General features: G+C 41.6%; 1 protein-coding gene across 2 annotated transcripts; it reads left to right on the top strand.

Annotated features, from left to right (window-relative positions):
- The first annotated feature begins 883 nt into the window (after positions 1-883).
- Positions 884-19,233, top strand: lrsam1 (leucine rich repeat and sterile alpha motif containing 1). Of its 2 annotated transcripts, none has more exons than XM_065017259.1 (24): positions 884-966; positions 3,330-3,575; positions 3,726-3,782; positions 4,087-4,131; positions 4,315-4,392; positions 5,053-5,121; positions 5,579-5,663; positions 5,844-5,965; positions 8,138-8,228; positions 8,524-8,633; positions 8,905-8,934; positions 9,052-9,174; positions 11,435-11,574; positions 12,120-12,164; positions 12,450-12,520; positions 12,697-12,796; positions 13,180-13,267; positions 13,694-13,768; positions 14,317-14,397; positions 15,085-15,279; positions 15,589-15,720; positions 16,413-16,488; positions 16,606-16,781; positions 16,854-19,233. In XM_065017259.1, exons 2-24 carry the CDS (start codon positions 3,504-3,506, stop codon positions 16,974-16,976), a joined length of 2,184 nt encoding a protein of 727 aa, XP_064873331.1. In that variant the 5' UTR covers positions 884-966; positions 3,330-3,503; the 3' UTR covers positions 16,977-19,233. The 2 variants fall into 2 exon arrangements, with proteins under 2 accessions (XP_064873331.1, XP_029503401.2); XM_029647541.2 differs by lacking the exon at positions 884-966 and adding an exon at positions 2,599-2,892.
- Positions 19,234-19,394: the final 161 nt, after the last annotated feature.

Raw genomic sequence — 19,394 nt, 5'->3', positions numbered from 1 at the left:
AGCCTACCTTCTATTGACCCTATTGACTATTCAGTAGGAAGGATTTGTTTCTCTTTTGGTCCAATCAACAACAGAGCAATACAAACCTTGTTTCAGCAGGATGTTGTATCTATACCTTATGTCATGCCTTATTGGAATGATTTATTGATAAAATCGGTTAAAGTTAGGATGTTGCCAAACACATACCTACTTAACAAAATTAAGGAAGTTTCCTTTAAAATTATTCATAAATATTATCCTGCCAACCACTATATGTAAGGAAAACATCAACTCAAATGGCTCCTTTTGTAATGACCACCCAGAAACAGTGTTGCATTGTATTCATATAGTAAAACTGGCAAGACATCAGTAGATTTATAATTTAACAATTTTATGAAGGTTTATTTAACACTATTGTGGAGAGATGTACTGCTTGGATTATTTACCTACGATAGGAATAAGCTGAAACATTTTTATGTAATTAATTATTTTGGCCAAATTTCATATTCACAAATGTAAATTTACAAACAAAAAAAACACATTTTCTTACCCTACAAAAATAAATTTAACTGTATTTTAAGACAATTAAATACTCTAACAAAAAAGCTGTTAGAATTATAAGTGTATGTATGTCCCTTAAGGTCCTTGTGTAATAGCTCAATTGTCAATTGCTCAATTGTCCATTGTATATAATCTATATATACTTGTGTTCCCTCATGTACTCTCTGTATTGATTTATTGTTAATAAAAAAATACTCTTACCCATACCACAGACTGAATAATGAGCCAGATATTTCACCGGATGTATAAATGTGAAGCATCCGCTTGGCGTTTCCACTCAACTGTACCGTAGGGATGGAACTGAAGTCGCAGAAAATGGAGGTTGTGGCGGCAGCTGCAGAGAGATTTGGGTGTGCGAGACTTGACGTCAGAAGAGTTACGGGGTGTGTTAAGTGGTGAGGTCCCATCCTTTCAGGATGGCATGAGGTGGGGAAAAAATACATGTAATTAGTGGAGTAGGGTGGTGTTAATTTGAATTTATATCATTTAGAAATGAGTGTAGTGTTAGATGGTAAGGTATTTATTTAGTACATGTTTTTTTCAAGCAAAGTATAAGGGAGTTGTACTCCAGTCCAGTGATGCCAATTTAGCAATTTTGTTGCTAGATTTAGCCACTTTTCAGACTACCTGGCAACTTTTTTTTTCAAACAGTACCTAGCAACAGATTTAGCTACATACATTTTTTTATTTGGAACTTTTAGCAACATTTGAAAAGTGACTCAAATGCTAAAATGCACGCATTTTCCCTCTAAATTACACAAAAACTATTTTCTGTCACACACTCAGTCACAACACACGTGCCTGGCTGCAAAAGTGCATTGTGAGCAGCAGGCCACCTGGTAGAACAGGTTCGACGAGCCTAAGCCAATGAATATAGTTGGTCACGTATGTTTGATCTTGAACAGAATTTACAACATAAATCAACACGTCTCAATCAAAATTGTACAGCCAGAAGAACGGAAAATAGTGGGAGTCTGTACCTGAACAAATGTCAAATCATATTTTTCGCTGTATTGGCCAGTCAATTTGAGTAAAGTTATTGTGTACTCTACGTAATGACATCACAACGTCATTTAGCAACTTTTAGCAACAAATCAACCTGCCTCTAAACTGGCAACACTGCTCCAGTCTAGTAGGTGGCGGTAATGCAAGAAATTTGGTGCCAACCGCCGTTAAACCTCATAGAAGAAGAAGGTGTTTCCACTCACTACCAAGAAAGCCTAGTGGTCGGCAGTGGGAGAAGATGGAACGAGATGGATTTTGGACGACATTATGCACATTTTCTCATCGACGAAACATTTGATCTCAATACAATTTTCTGTTCCCAAAACTAAAATATGTTATCCACAGAGTGGACTATGTTTTGTTGAATTTACCCTTTGCCAAAGTTTGACAAAATTGTGTTATTTAGGAGTGACAAGTCGAATTGTGTTATTGCACACGCGCACTTCAGAGTATACGTTCCCTAACGGAAATATGCACATAGAAATATGTTTACTAGAACATGCCAATTAGGATGTCGCTAGGCTCTGCCCACCTCCTTGCTTGTTTTGCTCACTATTTGTTCCAATTTGAAACGACGGGCTGTGGTCTATCTTGGTTTAGTTATACAAATCTTTGCCCTTATGATAATTAATCCGATTTGTAACCCGTACCATTTAAAATGTCAACTTCAGTGGCATTGGGACGTCTGAAGGATTCCGGATAGCACGGACCCTGGACCAATGACGCATTGGTCTGGCTTCTGTGTGGGCTCTTAGACCGCGTGGCACTGCATCTCAGTGCTAGAGGCATCACTACAGACACCCTGGTTCGAATCCAGGCTGTATCACAACCGGTCGTGATTGGGAGTTCCATAGTGAGGCGCTTGTCAGGATTTCTAAATCCCCGTTCAAAGCCACTGCGATGTCGGCTCAAAACAAAAATGACTTAATTACTATTATTCTGTGTTTTCCCAAAACGCTTATATGCCTTCCCAATGAAAAATAGTTAGACAATTCAAAAATGTATTTAATGTAAAAGAGATGTATGTTTCTGGACGATGCACCATATTGCCAAAATGACGGAGCGATGCAGATTACTGTTCGATTTGAGAGGGGCGCGCCTCTCCCCGTTTTGGCCCGGTAACGTGACCAGCCTATGCCCGGTGCCCAGCGGTTCAGCAGAATCGAATCCGCCCATTGGGCAGAACTCATTTTGACAACGGGAACACTAAACAAAAACAGACAAACAGAATAACCATCAAATAAAAACGGCAAACTATGTCTCTATCTGAATATTGACCTGCGTACTCAACGTTATATTCAGACTCCAATTCGGATTTATCCCAAAACTAGTCGTTTCTAGTTAAAGGTTTGTCCAAAATGACTAAGCCGAAAGCTAACGTTAGTTAGCCAGTTAAATCATACATTAGAAAACTGTGGTAACTTGTTAGCTAGCTAAGGCTAGCTTACTTTAAGTAGCTATTATACATCATTAGAAGAATTTGCTCTGTCAACCGGATTGTTGCTAGCTAAATTAGCTAGCTATACCATATAGAGGCATTCAGCTGGTTAAACTAGCTAGTTATAGAAGTCATTCTAACCTTTAGATACGACAACTGTAATGTTTTGTTGATACAGTAGCGTATTTTGGCAACATCACATTTTTTTGTGATTTTGTTGGTTTGTGTGTTTCTGTGTCTTTATATTGTTCTTAGGCCTAACTTATGTATTGACAATAACTCCTAAACGAGAGTATGCTGAAAAAGGGTTATGTGAACATTAACAATGTATTTTTCTGTTCTACAGTATTGGTGAGACTGATTTCTCCACACGGGTCATTTCAAACCTCAAGCCATCTGCCCTCTGCTCGGAGTTCAATACCCGAGAGGAGGGGGCACAAATTCAGCCTCATACAGACAGAGGGACAGACAGACAGATATATAGACAGACAGACTGGCAGAAGGACAGACAGGCATCAGGATGCCTCTGTTCTTCAGAAAGAGGAAGCCCAGTGAGGACTCCAAGAAGCGTCTGGAGCATCAACTGTGCCTGGTAAGGAGCTTTATCTCTCTGTGTATGTGAGTAATCCGGGTATTGAAGTCAGCAGCACTTTTGGTTTTCATGCTCCCAGTAGGAGTGTCTCACAGTAGGAGTGCTGATCTATGATCAGGTCTTGCATTGACATCTTCTTTGTTTTGGCAGTCTAAAGAAGTAGGGGCTGGTGATATTCTGGACATCTCCGCTTGTGAGCTCACAGAGGTAAGTGTGATGTAGGTCTACATATTTGCATAGATGTGTAGTATAGCAGGTATTAATGATAAATTAACGCTCAAGTCATGTTGTAAATGGAGGACAGGAGAATGTAAGAATCTTTTTGTGGGCTATCTTGTAGTCTAGTCAACACTAAAACTTCCACGTGTGCCTTTAAGTATACCAAGTTCTTCAAAGTAAAATCTAATCTCTGAAATGACAGCAGTACTATCAGCATCATGTAGCTATTAAAAAACATTGATCGTCTTGTTGACATGAAGAGGAAAATATGTCTGGTGTCCCCTCTGGTCAGGTTCCAACCAGTGCGTTCTCCATATGCAAGGTGCTACAGAAGAAGGTAAGACTACCAATTATATGTGGAAGTCTGGGTCGATAAAGGAACTTGATGAATTTAATTTAATATCACTTTCTGAATGGAATTGACCTAATCTCAAGCTTGTAGGTACAAAGTGCAGAAGTGTTGCTCTTTAGAACACTGGTAAGCCAATAACATCTCTGTGTGACTCTTTGATCTACCAAGGTCTTCATTCTCCATGGAAACCAACTGAAGTCCATGGTGCCCAAAGGCTGTTGCATCAACTTTCTGGTCACACTAAAGGTTTGAAGACAAAACATTGCATTGGACAAAGTAGGCATTACCTAGCCTGTATAGGACACAGTAGGCATTACCTAGCCTGTATAGGACACAGTAGGCATTACCTAGCCTGTATAGGACACAGTAGGCATTACCTAGCCTGTATAGGACACAGTAGGCATTACCTAGCCTGTATAGGACACAGTAGGCCTAAGCATTGCATAGGACACTGCACATTGCACAGGACAAAAACACCACAAAAACATCACTAAAGATGCGAGGTATGGACAATGGGAGCATTACATTAGACACTAGTAGTATTAGATGGGGCAAGACATGTACTGTACTGGATGAGCACGAAGGACACATCAAACACGACTATACAGTCATTACATTGGAAAAAAACAAACATTAGAAATTCCATTCAGTCTTTTTCAAAATGAATACCTGTTATTAGTTGATCACTATGTACATTTAGTGATATTACGAGTTGAAGGAACTAGTATTTTTTTGTTGACTCGATTTACATTTGATGAGTTGTGTTTAACCTAATAAGCATAAGGGGTTAGTTAGTCAATGACTTAACCATAATTACCTGCATGATTCAGCAAACATTCAATCGGATGACTCCTTCCAACGAGGTACATCCTTACCCTTCCCGCTCTCCCTGTCCATTTCTCATAGGTGTTGGATTTGCACGAGAACATGCTGACCGCCCTCCCTGACGATATAGGGCAACTGGCATCCCTGCAGGTCAGATCATCATACATATAATAGCCTTTCAAGCTAGAATCCTTAACTGAAACATTAAGAAATTGTGCTCCCATCCCCTGTTTCGCTAAAAAGCTGAGTGATGGTGCTGGAGAAATGTAACCACTCTCACAGTCATAGACAGAGCTATGGATGCAAATGTATAGTTTTAACCATCATTTGAGGCTATTCAGTGTTTGTTTACATTTACGTTGCTTACAAACATTGGAGTTAAACAAGCTTATATTTTGTGTTCCGATGGGGTACAACAGTTGAACTAAACTAATGAGGCATTTAGAAGTTATTCTTTAAGAATCAATGAGTATATATCATTAATATTTAAGTCCAAAAATGGATGTAGCCATTAAGGATTCTAGCTTTAATAACAGAAGGATATCAATGGAAACATACTGTACCTAAATGGATGCTCACCCGCTGCCATTTTGAATCCTCCACTTAGGTGCTGAATATAGAAAATAACCAGATCAAGGCCCTGCCGGACTCCATTGGGAATCTCAGACTTCTGCAGACCCTCAATGTGAAAGGTTTGTTTACCTTTGGTCTGAATGGGGTCGCCTTCCAGGGGAAGCCAACTTAGGAAGTATATTTTATTCAGGAAAAGGATGCATGGATTTTGACTTAGTTTGAATAGGATATGGATTTGTTGGTGTATGTGTCTGTCGGTATGGCATTGTGTTTGTAAAGTACTTTATCTTCCTCCATAGGTAATTGTCTAAGTCAGCTGCCTACCTCTGTGGGCCGTATGAGCAGCCTGCGCACACTTGACCTGAGTGAGAACAGTGTGAGGGAGTTACCCCGGGACCTGGCTCTGGCACGCACTCTAGAGGTGTGTGTGTGTACTCGTACATTGCCAGAAGGAATGTTGCTTAGGTCGACCGATTATGATTTTTTTTCAACGTCGATACCGATTATTGGAGGACCAAAAAAAGCCGATACCGATTAATCGGCCGTTTTAAAAACATTTTCTAAAACATTTTTTTTGTTGTAATAATGACAATTACAACAATACTGAATAAACACTTATTTTAACTTAATATAATACATCAATAAAAATCTATTTAGCCTCAAATAAATAATAAAATATGTTCAATTTGGTTTAAATAGTGCAAAAACAAAGTGTTGGAGAAGAAAGTTAGTGCAATATGTGCCATGTAAAAAAGCTAACGTTTAAGTTCCTTGCTCAGAACATGAGAACATATGAAAGCTGGTGGTTCCTTTTAACATGAGACTTCAATAGTCCAAGGTAAGAGGTTTTAGGTTGTAGTTAATAAAGTATTTATAGGACTATTTCTCTCTCTACCATTTTGTATTTGATATACTTTTGACTATTGGATGTTCTTATAGGGACTTTAGTATTGCCAGTGTAACAGTATAGCTTCCGTCCCTCTCCTCGCCCCTACCTGGGTTCGAACCAGGAACACATCGACAACAGCCAAGGGGAACATCTACTCCAAGTCTCAGAGCGAGTGACGTTTGAAACGCTATTAGCGCGCACCCCGCTAACTAGCTAGCCATTTCACATCGGTTACACCAGCCTAATCTCGGGAGTTGATAAGCTTGAAGTCATAAACAGCGGAATGCTTGAAGCACAGCGAAGAGCTGCTGGCATAACTCACAAAAGTGCTGTTTGAATGAATGCTTACGAGCCTGCTGCTGCCTACCACCGCTCAATCAGACTGCTCTATCAAATATCAAATCGTAGACTTAATAATAACACACAGAAATACTAGCCTTTGGTCATTAATATGGTCGAATCCGGAAACTATCATTTCGAAAACAAAACGTTTATTATTTCAGTGAAATACGGAACCGTTCCGTATTTTATCTAACGGGTGGCATCCCTAAGTCTAAATATTCCTGTTACATTGTACAACCTTCAATGTTATCTCATAATTACGTAAAATTCTGGCAAATTAGTTCACAACGAGCCAGGCGGCCCAAACTGTTGCATATACCCTGACTCTGCGTGCAATGAACGCAAGAGAAGTGACACAATTTCACCTGGTTAATATTGCCTGCTAACCTGGATTTCTTTTAGCCAAATATGCAGGTTTAAAAATATATACTTCTGTGTATTGATTTTAAGAAAGGCATTGGTGTTTATGGTTAGGTACAGTCGTGCAACGATTGTGCTTTTTTTCTCAAATGCGCTGTTGTTAAATCATCCCCCGTTTGGCAAAGTTGGCTGTCTTTGTTAGGAAGAAATAGTCTTCACACAGTTCGCAACGGGCCAGGCAGCCAAAACTGCTGAATATACCCTGACTCTGTTGCAAGAGAAGTGACACAATTGACCTAGTTAAAAGAAATTCATGTTAGCAGGCAATATTAACTTAATATTGCCTGCTAACCTGGATTTCTTTTAGCCAAATATGCAGGTTTATATACTTGTGTATTGATTTTAAGAAAGGCATTGATGTTTATGGTTAGGTACACGTTGGAGCAACGACAGTCCTTTTTCGCGAATGCTAGATAAACTAGTAATATCATCAACCATGTGTAGTTAACTAGTGATTATGTTTGATTGATTTTTACAAGATAAGTTTAATGCTAGCGAGCAAGTTACTTTGGCTTCTTACTGCATTCGTGTAACAGGCAGGCTCCTCGTGGAGTGCAATGAGAGGCAGGTGGTTATAGCGTTTAACTAGTTAACTGTAAGGTTGCAAGATTGAATCCCCGAGCTGACAAGGTAAAAATCTGTCGTTCTGCCCCTGAACAAGGCAGTTAACCCACCGCTCCTAGGCTGTCATTGAAAATAAGAATGTGTTCTTTAACTGACTTGCCTAGTTAAATAAAGGTGTAAAAAATAAATAATAATAATACAACAAAAAAAATCTGACCAAATCGGTGTCCAAAAATACAGATTTACGATTGTTTTGAAAACTTGAAATCGGCCCTAATTAATCGGCCATTCCGATTTAGTTGGTTGACCTCTATTTGTAATGACACTCATTTACATTCTGTATGCTGTTAACAACCGGTCTGTGTTTTCTCACACCAGAGCCTGACCCTGGACGCTGCTCTCATGTCCTACCCCCCTGCCTCGGTGTGCACCACGGGGACTGAGGACATCCAACGGTTCCTCTGCACTGGTGAGTTAGAAAAGTACTATTAGTATAGTGTTACTCAGACAATTTTGGTGGAATTGCAATGTAGACATGTGGTCCCTACTGTACTATAAAACAGTGCAGTTATTCCATAATTTCAGGACTTCTGATTCAGACACCCCAAACAAACTTGCTCAGTTTCCAAGAAAATGGCAACAGAACATGACATAAGTATAAGGAAGTCCCAAGTCAGAAGAGGAAATTCAGTCAATACTCTCACTTCTACCCACTCATTTACACACTTTGTCTCATCTGTCTGTGTGTGTGTGTGTTTTGACAGAGCTGGGGGAGGAGTACTGCCCCTCGTCTCAGTTCCTGCTGCCCGTGCTGGAGAGTGACTCAGGGAAGCAGAGCCCGGACGATGTGGACAGCCTGGAGGGGGCCTGGCAGGTGAGTGCTGGCCTGGGCTGTCACCTTGCAACCATCTTAGTTCTGTGGAGCAGCAAGGGCCATTTTTAGAGAGGAACATACACCAACCTTTCACAGAGCAATGAAGGAGCTCTCTCTTTCATTCTTTTACAAACACGCACATATGAAAGCACGTACACACACCATGAGATGGACCCACACACCATGACAATCTCAATGTAATGATTTATTTTGATTATTGTCATAACTGTCTGACTGATTACACTGCTTGTTTCCCTGTCTCCATTTGCAGAGTAAGTTCAATGACTTTGAGAAGAGAAAGGTACTATAGGAGACTTTTTAATCACATTTTATCGTCACTCAATGGTTGGTGACTCAGAGTTAATGACAGTCTCTATCACTTTCTTTCTTTGTCTCTCACACACACGCACACACACAGGAGCAGAAGCACCAGGAGAAACTGGCATTTGAGCGTCAGCTGGAACAGAAGCAGAAGGAGCATCACCAGCTCATCCTCATGAACAACTCCCACAAGGAGAACATCCTGCTGTCTGTCAGACAGGTGACTGCTGGGCTCACACACACACACACACACACGCACCACACAGACACAATCTCTAATATAGCAACCATCACAGTCATTGTAAAGACCCTTGGAAAGCCCATAATAGTCTTTAGCGTTCAGTGGCAACCTTCATTAGAACTTAATTTAGTATAAGACTACATATGCCTTACTACAGTGTTATTCAGAGCCGGGGTGGTGTGGCACAACAATATATAGAATTACAGTGCCTTCGGAAAGTATTCGGACCCCTTGACTTTTCACACATTTTGTTTCGTTATAACCTTATTCTGAAATGGATTAAATAAAACTTTCTTCATCAATCTACACACAATACCCCATAAAGACAAAGTGAAAACAGGTTTTTAGAAGGGTTTGCAAATATATGTAAATAAGGTATTTCTGTTTTTAATTTTTAATAAGTATTCAGACCCTTTGCTACAAGACTCAAAATTGAGCTCAGGTGCATCCTGTTTCCATTGATCATCCTTGAGATGTTTCTACGACTTGATTGGAATCCACTTGTAGTAAATTCAGTTGATTGGACATGATTTGGAAAGACACACACCTGTCTATATAAGGTCCTACAGTTAACAGTGCATGTCAGAGCAAAAACCAAGCCATGAGGTCAAAGAAATTGTCAATAGAGCTCAGAGACAGGATTGTGTCCAGGCACAGATCTGGGGAAGGGTAGCAAAAAAAATTCTGCCGCATTGAAGGTTCCCAAGAGCACATTGGCCTCCATCATTCTTAAATGGAACATGTTTGGAACGACCAAGACTTCTTAGAGCTGGCCGCCCGGCCAAACTGAGCAATCTCTGACAGAGCTCCAGAGTTAATCTGTGGAAATGAGAGAACCCTCCAGAAGGACACCCATCTTTGCAGCACTCCACCAATCAGGCCTTTATGGTAGAGCGGCCAGACAGAAGCCACTCCTCAGTAAAAGGCACAAGACTCTCAGACCATGAGATTCTCTGTTCTGATGAAACCAAGAATGAACTCTTTGGCCTAAATGCCAAGCATCACGTCTGGAGGAAACCTGGTACCATCCCTATGGTGAAGCATGGTGGTGGCAGCATCATGTTGTGGGGATGTTTTTCAGCGGCAAGGACTGGAGACTAGTCCGGATCGAGGCAAAGATGAACGGAGCAAATTACAGGGAGATCCTTGATGAAAACCTGCTCCAGAGCACTCAGGACCTCGGACTGGGGCGAAGGTTCAACTTCCAACAGGACAATGACCTTAAGCACACAGCCAAGACAATGCAGGAGTGTCTTCAGGACAAGTCTCTGAATGTCCTTGAGTGGCCCAGCCAGAGCCCGGACTTGAACGCGATCAAACATCTCTGGAGAGACCTGAAAATAGATGTGCAGCAATGCTCTCCATCCAACCTGACAGAGCTTGAGAAGATCTGCAGAGAAGAATGGAAGAAACTCCCCAATACAGGTGTGCCAAGCTTGTAGTGTCATACCCAAGAAGACTCAAGGCTGTAATCGCTACCAAAGGTGCTCCACAAAGTACTGTTGTGTCTGAATACTTATGTAAGTTTGATATTGCAGTTCATAAATTAGCAAAAATGTCTATAAACCAGTTTTTGCTTTGACATTATAGGGTATTGTGTGTAGATTGATGAGGGGGGAAAAAACAAATACATTTTATGATAAGGCTGTAACCCGACAAAATGTGGAAAAAGTTAAGGGGTCTGAATACTTTCCGAAGGCACTGTTTATTGAGTAAATGTAGTTATTGGTTTCTTTACATTTTGATAAGAGATGTTATTTGTTGACGTAAAATCGAATTGTACCGATTTTTAAGATTGTGTCATTAGTTTTGGGGTGAAGTCGCAAGAAATTCTTGGGGGAAAAAATGGGGTCCCCAGAACTCTAGCAGAAGAAATGGGTTCCCTGCTGAAAAAGTTTCAATATCACTGCCCTATTACTATATGTCAGAGAATGTTGAGTTGAGCTGGCCAATCCTTTACTCCCTGCCTCGGCACTTCTCTTCCCCTCTACAGGTCATACCTTGATGAAGGCATTTGCTGAAACGTGTTGGGTTTAATAATTATTTTTTTTTTAAAGCAGACTTCCATTGTCCTATTAAAAGTTGACATACAATAATTTATTTATTTGGTGCATTTCCCCAGATATAATTTATTTTTGCTGTCACAGTACACAGCAGCGCCTCTGTAGCACTTCGGGGTAAAGTGCCTTGCTCAAGGGCACAACGGCGGTAGGTAGTCATGTCTTCTCCCCCTCTCCAGGAACAGGAGCGTCTGGAGCTAGGCGTGTCAGTGCAGCAGAGGTTCCAGGAGGTTGAGAGGCAGAGGATTCTGGGTAAGGTCCGCCAGGCCGAGACGGGCATCGCTAACCGCATCAACAACCTGCTACTGGACAACAAACGGTGAGGACTAGCGAGAGAGAGCGAGGAGGAGGGGGAGGGGGGTGCGCACGTTTGCCAGGTTTACTCGTAATAAAAGTGGACAATGAGATGCAGAAAAAGGAGACGTGTTCAAGATTCTAAAAATAATGGATGATGACATTTGTTGACATGTATCATTAATCTTGATCTTGTGGTCTTGGTCTTGAGACCACATAAATGCAGTCTGGGTCTCCGTCTCAGTTAATGGTCTCAAACAAGACCATGTTGTTGGTACTAAACTTTACCCAATACATATTTTTGTCAGTGTTCTGTGGCTAAATAGGGGTGACATAGCACACAATTGCCAGGGTACCTTGGTTCACTAATGTGGCAGCTGGGCACTAGGCTCTGCATCCAAATGGCACCCTATTCCCTATGTAGTGTACTACTTTTGACCAAGAGAAGTGCACTATATAGGGTGCCATTTGGACTGCAATCATGGGTCTTGAGGCTGGACGTGCGTCTCAAGCGCTCTAGGCTTAACTCCCATCTCTGATTGACTGTGTGTTTGTGTGTTGTCTTTTCAGACAAAGAAAGAGTTCACAGTTTCTCCAACAGTTGGAGCAGGACCGGTAAGTGGGAGAGAGCCTTTCTTATCGATCCACCCTTACTGGATCAATCCATCTATGATCCTAGAAGCTAATAAGATTACAGTTCTTTCACTGACTGAGGTACTCAACGATCTGACTCATATTCCAAATAGAATGACTATTTACGAACAGTGCCAAATGGAAGCTGCAAGCCAGAATTTCCTTCTAGAATACGTATTAAAATTGTAAAAAAAATATTAAAACGGAATACTGCTGAAAAAGAATTGTTGCAGTGTGAGATGTCTTTCTTTCCATTATTCTGTGCAGGATACGGATGGAGCATCTGACGGCCATCACACAAGAAGAGACCAACTCACTCAGGAAGAGAGAGGTAGCAGGTGAGCATGGGAAATGTAGTCTCCAAGAAAAGGTCCAGAGCAAGTTTGGAAGGAGGGCAATGTGGATTGAAGCTATAACCTCTGAACGGATTGCAGTTAGCATAAGGAATGGGGTCTCTCAAAGTCTTATCTTTGTTTTTCCTTTGTCTCCTCTCTCTCTCTCTTTCTTTCTCCAGTGGCCATGCAGAAGATGTTGTCAGAGAGCTGCTCTATGCGTCTGATGCAGGAAGCCAGTGACTCACGCAGACAGAGTCTGGTCTCTGAGGCCTGCAGGAGGTCAGTACACACAGACAGACACACACGTTTGTTTTACTATCCTTGTGGGGACCAAACAATTGATTCCCTTTCAACAATCTATTTTTTAACCCTAATTTTAACTCTTAATTCTAATCCTAACCCTAAACATAACCCCAGTCTAAAATAGCTTTTTTTACTTGTGGGGACTAGTGAAATTCTAGTCAGAATTGTTCTTGTTTTACTGTCCTTGAGGACTTCTGGTCCCCATAAGGATAGTAAAACCAAAGCACGCACACACACACACCACATGCTTTATCAATGAGATATTGTTTGGTGTAGTTCTCTTTGAGCACTTTATTTTTGTAGGAGGTTCCTGATTAGAAACGCATTTCCACCTTGCTTCCTCTCTCCTCTCGTCGTAGTCTGGAGAGTCAGGACAGGAAGTTCGATCAGGTGCTTTCGCTCCAGCAGCTAGACAAATCCAAAGCCATCGCTTGTATCCTACAGGAGGTAAAATCTATATTTACTGCCATGTGCATCACAAACAGATAGATAGTAAACAAAGATTTACAATGTTTTCACAAGCTAGTGAGAATGTCTAGTGTTACATGAAACACTTGGTACTGACATCGCACTTTGGTAAGGTTGGATCATACGTTGGAAAGAGTATAGAAACAGGTAGCCGACTAAACTCAACTCCACGATTTAGAGTTGAGCGGTGACTGGTGGTGGTCAGGCTGGACATTGTCCTGTGTAAATGCAGGCTATTCTTTGGGTGCTGAAAGTTTTTGATAAAACAACATCATTCTATGTGATGTTAGATCTCTAGTTTGCCCACACAAGTCGCCACTCAACTCCATTGTAAATCGTGGAAAACAAGGAAACCCAGCCCAGTTGAAATAGCTGACATTAGTTACTCTCTGTGGCCCTCTACAGGAGGAGATGCAGAAGGCAGCCTTCCAGGTACTGCAGCTGCAGAAGGACAGTGTGCACGGCTACATCCAACAACAGGTACCTGTGGTAACACACCGTCAACATGCATTCAGTATGAATTCACTGTCATTCGATATACACACATTAAGTGTCATTTTATATAACATTCAGTATCTTTCAATATTACACACATTCAATGTTTATATCATTAACAGGACTACTACACACTATTCAACAAATCTGGCAATACAGAGGTGTATTAGTCCTGTGTTAGATCTATAGACCCTTGACAACATTATTATTTATTTGTAATCATTTTTGGACATCTCCACTATGGCGTCTGTATCATTCAATCACACACGTTGAATATCAAGGTTTAGACAAACTTTAGGCTGTAGAAACCAACTGGGAGTGCAGGCTTTTGTTCCAGCCCATCACTAACTAACAGCTGATCCCTCCCAGCCTTTTCTGTTGTTTTTATGTTTGGGGAAGACTGCTTGTCTGAAGGTAGAATCATGCGGTTTCCATTGGTCCCAGTGCTTTTTGCATTACATGCCATCATCCCCCTACCGAGTTTGCTGCCGGAGCCTCCAGCTCACCTCCCTGTTATGTTCATATGTTTCTAGATCAGGCTAATAGAAGGAGAGTTAATGCAGCTGACTAAACTGGAGGTTAAGAGACACAATCTGGACGCTGAGAACCTGCAGGTACGTCATAGATATAAGCAAATAGTTTGACATCACTGACATGTAGCCTAGCGGTTAAGAGCGTTGCTGGTTGCTGGTTCGAATCCCTGAGCCGACTACGTGAAAATCTGTCGATGCCCTTAAGTAAAGTACTTAACCAAAATTGCTTCTGTAAGTCGCTCTAGATAAAGAGTGTCTGCTAAATTACGAGATTATGTCATGACTATTTTACATACACTACAAAACTAGATCCCCCTCACTTCTATCCTGTCCCTACCCCGGCTTCTATCCGGTCCCTACCCCGGCTTCTATCCGGTCCCTACCCCGGCTTCTATCCGGTCCCTACCCCGGCTTCTATCCGGTCCCTACCCCGGCTTCTATCCTGTCCCTACCCCGGCTTCTATCCGGTCCCTACCCCGGCTTCTTTTCTTGAATATTCTACCTTGGTTTAGCCCCTCCATGTCATTCTGCCATGAGTACATTTCATGCCTCTTATTTGAAGAGGACAGGGTATGGGCATTGAGTATGGATAAGATATTACACAGCATTATGCATGACGGTATGTGACTAATTATTCGTATAGATTGGGATTATTATACAAATATTCTCTTATTTTCTCTGGTGAACTCTATTAGGCAGGTTAGTGAGGTTTAGACAAACTTGCATGAGGAACTGCCAGTGTCCTCTGACGTGTGTGCGTGCGCGCAGGAGGTGCTGTGGGAGCAGCGATCGGCTCTCAGTGACCTGCTGCAGCAGCTGCTGAAGGAGAAGGACCAGAGAGAGGTGGAGCTGAGACAGGTCCTCCAGGAGATGGAGCTGAAGAGTGACTCCAACCAGCAGAACTACTGGCTGATCCAGTACCAGAGGCTGCTGGATGCCAAGCCTCTGTTGCTACGCATGCAGGTAGCTACACTACCTTATACCACCATAATACACCACCTGTGTGGCTGTTGGTAGAGCATGCACTTGCAGCACCAGGACTCTGTGGGTTCGATTCCCGCTGGGGCAGCCCATTCAATAAAGTCGTGTAGCATCTGCTAAATGGTGTATGTTATTTTTATATTACCAAAAATTATACACGGAATAAATTCCAAAGCATTGAGTTTTTTTAATGAAGGATAATGTCCCTGGATAATTTTTTGAATGTTGTCCCCCTCCTCAAAGATATTGAATTGACCTAAACTCTTCTCTCTCTGTGTCTCTCTGTCTCAGGAGGTTGGTGTGGAGAGTGACCTTGTCAGTCTGCTGTGTAAGCTGTCAGCCCAGCACTATCTCCCCATCATGGCCCACCACAGAGTCACTTCCGAGGCCCTGCGCCACATGACCACCAAAGACCTCCGCAAGGTGTGTAAAAATGAAGTTTGTGTCATGGAATCAACACAGACATGGCAATTCCATAACATGTTTTAAAGGTGCTACACATAGGATATTTCTGCATTGTAATTTCAGAAAATGTCCATAATATATCTGTAGTTATAGTGGAATGATAGTGTTTCACAGTATTCCTTACCTGCCAGTGTTGTGATTGGCTGTGATATTTGCCTATTGATTTCTCCTGCCGGAGTGGCATCTGTTGTCAAGCTGGGAAAAATGTTTTGACTTTGAGGCTGTGTTATCTAGTAGAATTGGTCATTTCCTGGCTGCTAAAATTCTACACTGTTCTTTCAGTTTGTGAGAAAATGATCACAGAATAGTGTAGGGAGTCATTGTACCATCTAAATCCCTGTGAAACATATTAAAATAACAAAAAACACGTTTTTACAGCTGTTTAAAGCTGGTGGACTAAAACTGAAAGCAACTTTTGGTTTTGGTTCACCAGCTTCAAAGAGCTGTAAAAACACTTTTTTTTGTTATTTAAAAGATATTACACAGCGATTTAGATCGTACACTTCAGTGCTTGTTCTCTCAAACTAAAGTTGAGTGAACAGTGTAGAATTTTGAAACATTTTCTGGAGAAAAAAAAAGAATGTGTCGCACCTTTTTAATGTCAGTGTGTTCAAATTATTGTGTGTCCCCCCCCTCTTCTTTTCTCCCAGCTGGGAATCAATGAGATGGGTATCCAGAAGGCTCTTCTCAACTGGGCCAGGGAGCAGCCCACCACGCCTTCTGAAGGTACACACACACTCTGCTTTAAACAAGTCACCTACTGCACGATTGGGTGATAGAATGTGCTACAAATGCATTTTTTTATCCATTACTGTGTCACCTAATTCTCTCCCTCTCCCCCAGGGGCCTGCAAGGCCGATCCTCAGGAAGAGGAAGCTGTCCCGTCACCATCTTCTCTGCCCAGCGCCCCCGGCGAGACACCCACCTCCACCCCTCCACTGACCCCCATCAACCCCTCAGCCCCCAGCCTCATAGACGGCCCGGGTAGCTCAGAGTGTGTGGTGTGCATGGAGACAGGGGTAAGCAGGCAGACATTCAGACACTCCAGTTATTGTATTCTGTCTCCCTCTCATTGTGTCTCTCTCTCTCAGTCTCAGGTAATCTTCCTGCCCTGTGGCCACGTGTGCTGTTGCCAGATGTGCAGCAATGCCCTCCAGACCTGCCCCTTGTGTCGCAGCAACATCGCCCAGCACCTACGCCTCTACCACGGCTAAAGGGACCTTCTTTCCAACCCTCTGAGGCCTCAATGTGGCCTTGGAGAGCCACAAGCACTCTACCTGCAGGCTTTTGTTCCAGCACTCACTTCGTCTTATGCCTGGCAATATCTGCAACTCTTATCATACAAGTCTAGGAAATAGCCTGTTTTCTCATCTTTAACTCTGTCAACCAAGTCACTTTTTTTATTCACATTTTGTGACCCAAAAGGGACAAGGTCAATCAATGACTGTTAGGTGTGGTGGGGGATAGATGTCTTGCCTTAGTGAAATAACTGTCTGAGGGACTGTACCTTGGCTCACTCCTCTCTTCATAGTTGAAATAGTGGTTGGCCACCCTTTAAAATGCATCATCATACATATCTATGCGCATCCATCCAATGGTAACCAATGACACTTTTCTGATCTCTCTCTCTCTTTCTCCATTCAAGTGCTCTTATAGTCATTTGTAAACATAGCATGCTACAGGTTATAGGAAACTTATGTTGTACGGAATGATACCATCAAACAATCTGAGTGTTAAACATATGCTGAATATGAAGACATTTAATGATATTCAATTGAAATTGTAATGTGGTGATGTAAGTGTTATGTTCCTTAGCTGGTTATGTGATCACTTTCAACTTGTGTGTGTATTCAGCTTCTGAATGTATTCTCTTGGTTGGTTCAATAGACGCTATCATACTCTCTCCTAGCATTTGCCACAGTAGATCACCTATATGTACTGTCAATGGCTTTTCACGCACTGAGCCGAGCTGAGCTGAACTGGGCTGGGCCCGGTTTCCCTAAATCATCTTGTGGCTAAAAGTGAATCGTAAGAACCTTCGTCGTAGGAGCGTTGTTTCCCAAAACCATCGTTACTAAAGATGCACTTAACGCTTGTTATTTAACGGTAGCCTCAGACCACTTGTAGAACAGCTAAGTGCGTCGTTACATTTTTTTGCCTTTTCAGTTTATACACGATCTACGGATGTTTACCTGTGACCGCCGATAACTACAAATACAAAGTTTCCAATGTCTTTGCAATTGTTACATACAAGCGAATGATACAAATTAAAACCGAGATGTGTTGGCTACATAGGCCAATATGTAAATCAATTTCATGTAAATTCCATCGAGTTATATTTTGCTCATTTTAGTGCTGTCTAATTTTCCTCTTGAATGTATAACGTGCGCACTGATGTTCCAAAGCTACGACTGTGCATTATTATAGGATAGCCTCAACATTGGAATAAGCTGTCTCAATATTTGCAGCCATATGGTGATATCTCGGAGCTGATCCGTCGTCGTATTGTGGAACAATTTGAATGGAGAAAGCTGATCCAAGGGCAGCACTGCCTTTGTTTCGACCCCACCAGTATAAAAAAAAATGCTCCAACGACGCACTTAGTGAATGTTCCCAATGTAGTGCTTTGGGAAACATGAGATTTCTTCGGTCGTTATATGAACGATCCATCGTTAAAAACATTCGTAAGCTTAAATTGCATCGCTATCGGGAAAACCCGGGGCCTGGTCTGGTTAGGCGTCTACCATGTCATAAGAAAATCTCTGGTTAGGTTTGGCAAACTGGTGTGAAAAGAGTATCAGTGTCAGGTACATGATCACTTAAAGCTGCTCTAGAATGTAAATATATACAGAAACATGTATAGAATATATCCTTTAATTTGTATGCAGTCAAATATAATAGTTACACTGCATACAATAGCATGTTATACACACACCTGTTTAATATTTACTTATTGCTTAGATTGATATACACTATTGGAAGGAAACTGAACAAACGAAATGGGCAGATAAAATATCATATGTGGGTGTCATTTGATGCAGTGGGCATAGCCTGGGACCTAAGCCTCGATGGAAACCATATTGCTAATTTAAGAGTATCACATGGTCAGGCCTCCAGCCTCAGATTTATGCCTGCATCGCTCTCGGTCTTCTATGCATTAAATGCTGAACTTTCTAGATGTTAAACCACTTCAGTCTATTTAATGTATACTTCTTTCATTCCAGTGTTGGTAAGTATGGGTTGTCATCACTTAGGCAACACTCCGTATCCTGCTATAATGACCATAGGAATTCATGCATTAAAAGAAGGCATGTTCATGTAGCCTTGCTTATATTGAATTATTTCATGCCATGCATGTTGTCACTTTATGACAATGTTATTGCAGGATACGTGGAGTAACGGTTACCGCCACTTCTCTTCACTGGTAGTTTGATGGAAAAACCCTATGCAAATAAAATCTGCTCTACCATTTTCTTGGTTTGTGATTTGACAGTGCATTATCTTAGTCGTTTAATGCACTGACATTTATTGAATAAAATGTACATTACATTTTGATAGTACTCTGGTCGCAAATCAAACATGCGAAAGTTCGTTTTGATCATTTAATTCAGACATGAATTCCTGAACTACAA

The sequence above is a fragment of the Oncorhynchus nerka genome, linkage group LG4, assembly GCF_034236695.1.
Source record: "Oncorhynchus nerka isolate Pitt River linkage group LG4, Oner_Uvic_2.0, whole genome shotgun sequence".
Lineage (NCBI taxonomy): Eukaryota > Metazoa > Chordata > Actinopteri > Salmoniformes > Salmonidae > Oncorhynchus > Oncorhynchus nerka.
Note: the sequence above shows the minus strand (reverse complement) of the source record. Positions and strands in the feature narration are given on the sequence as shown.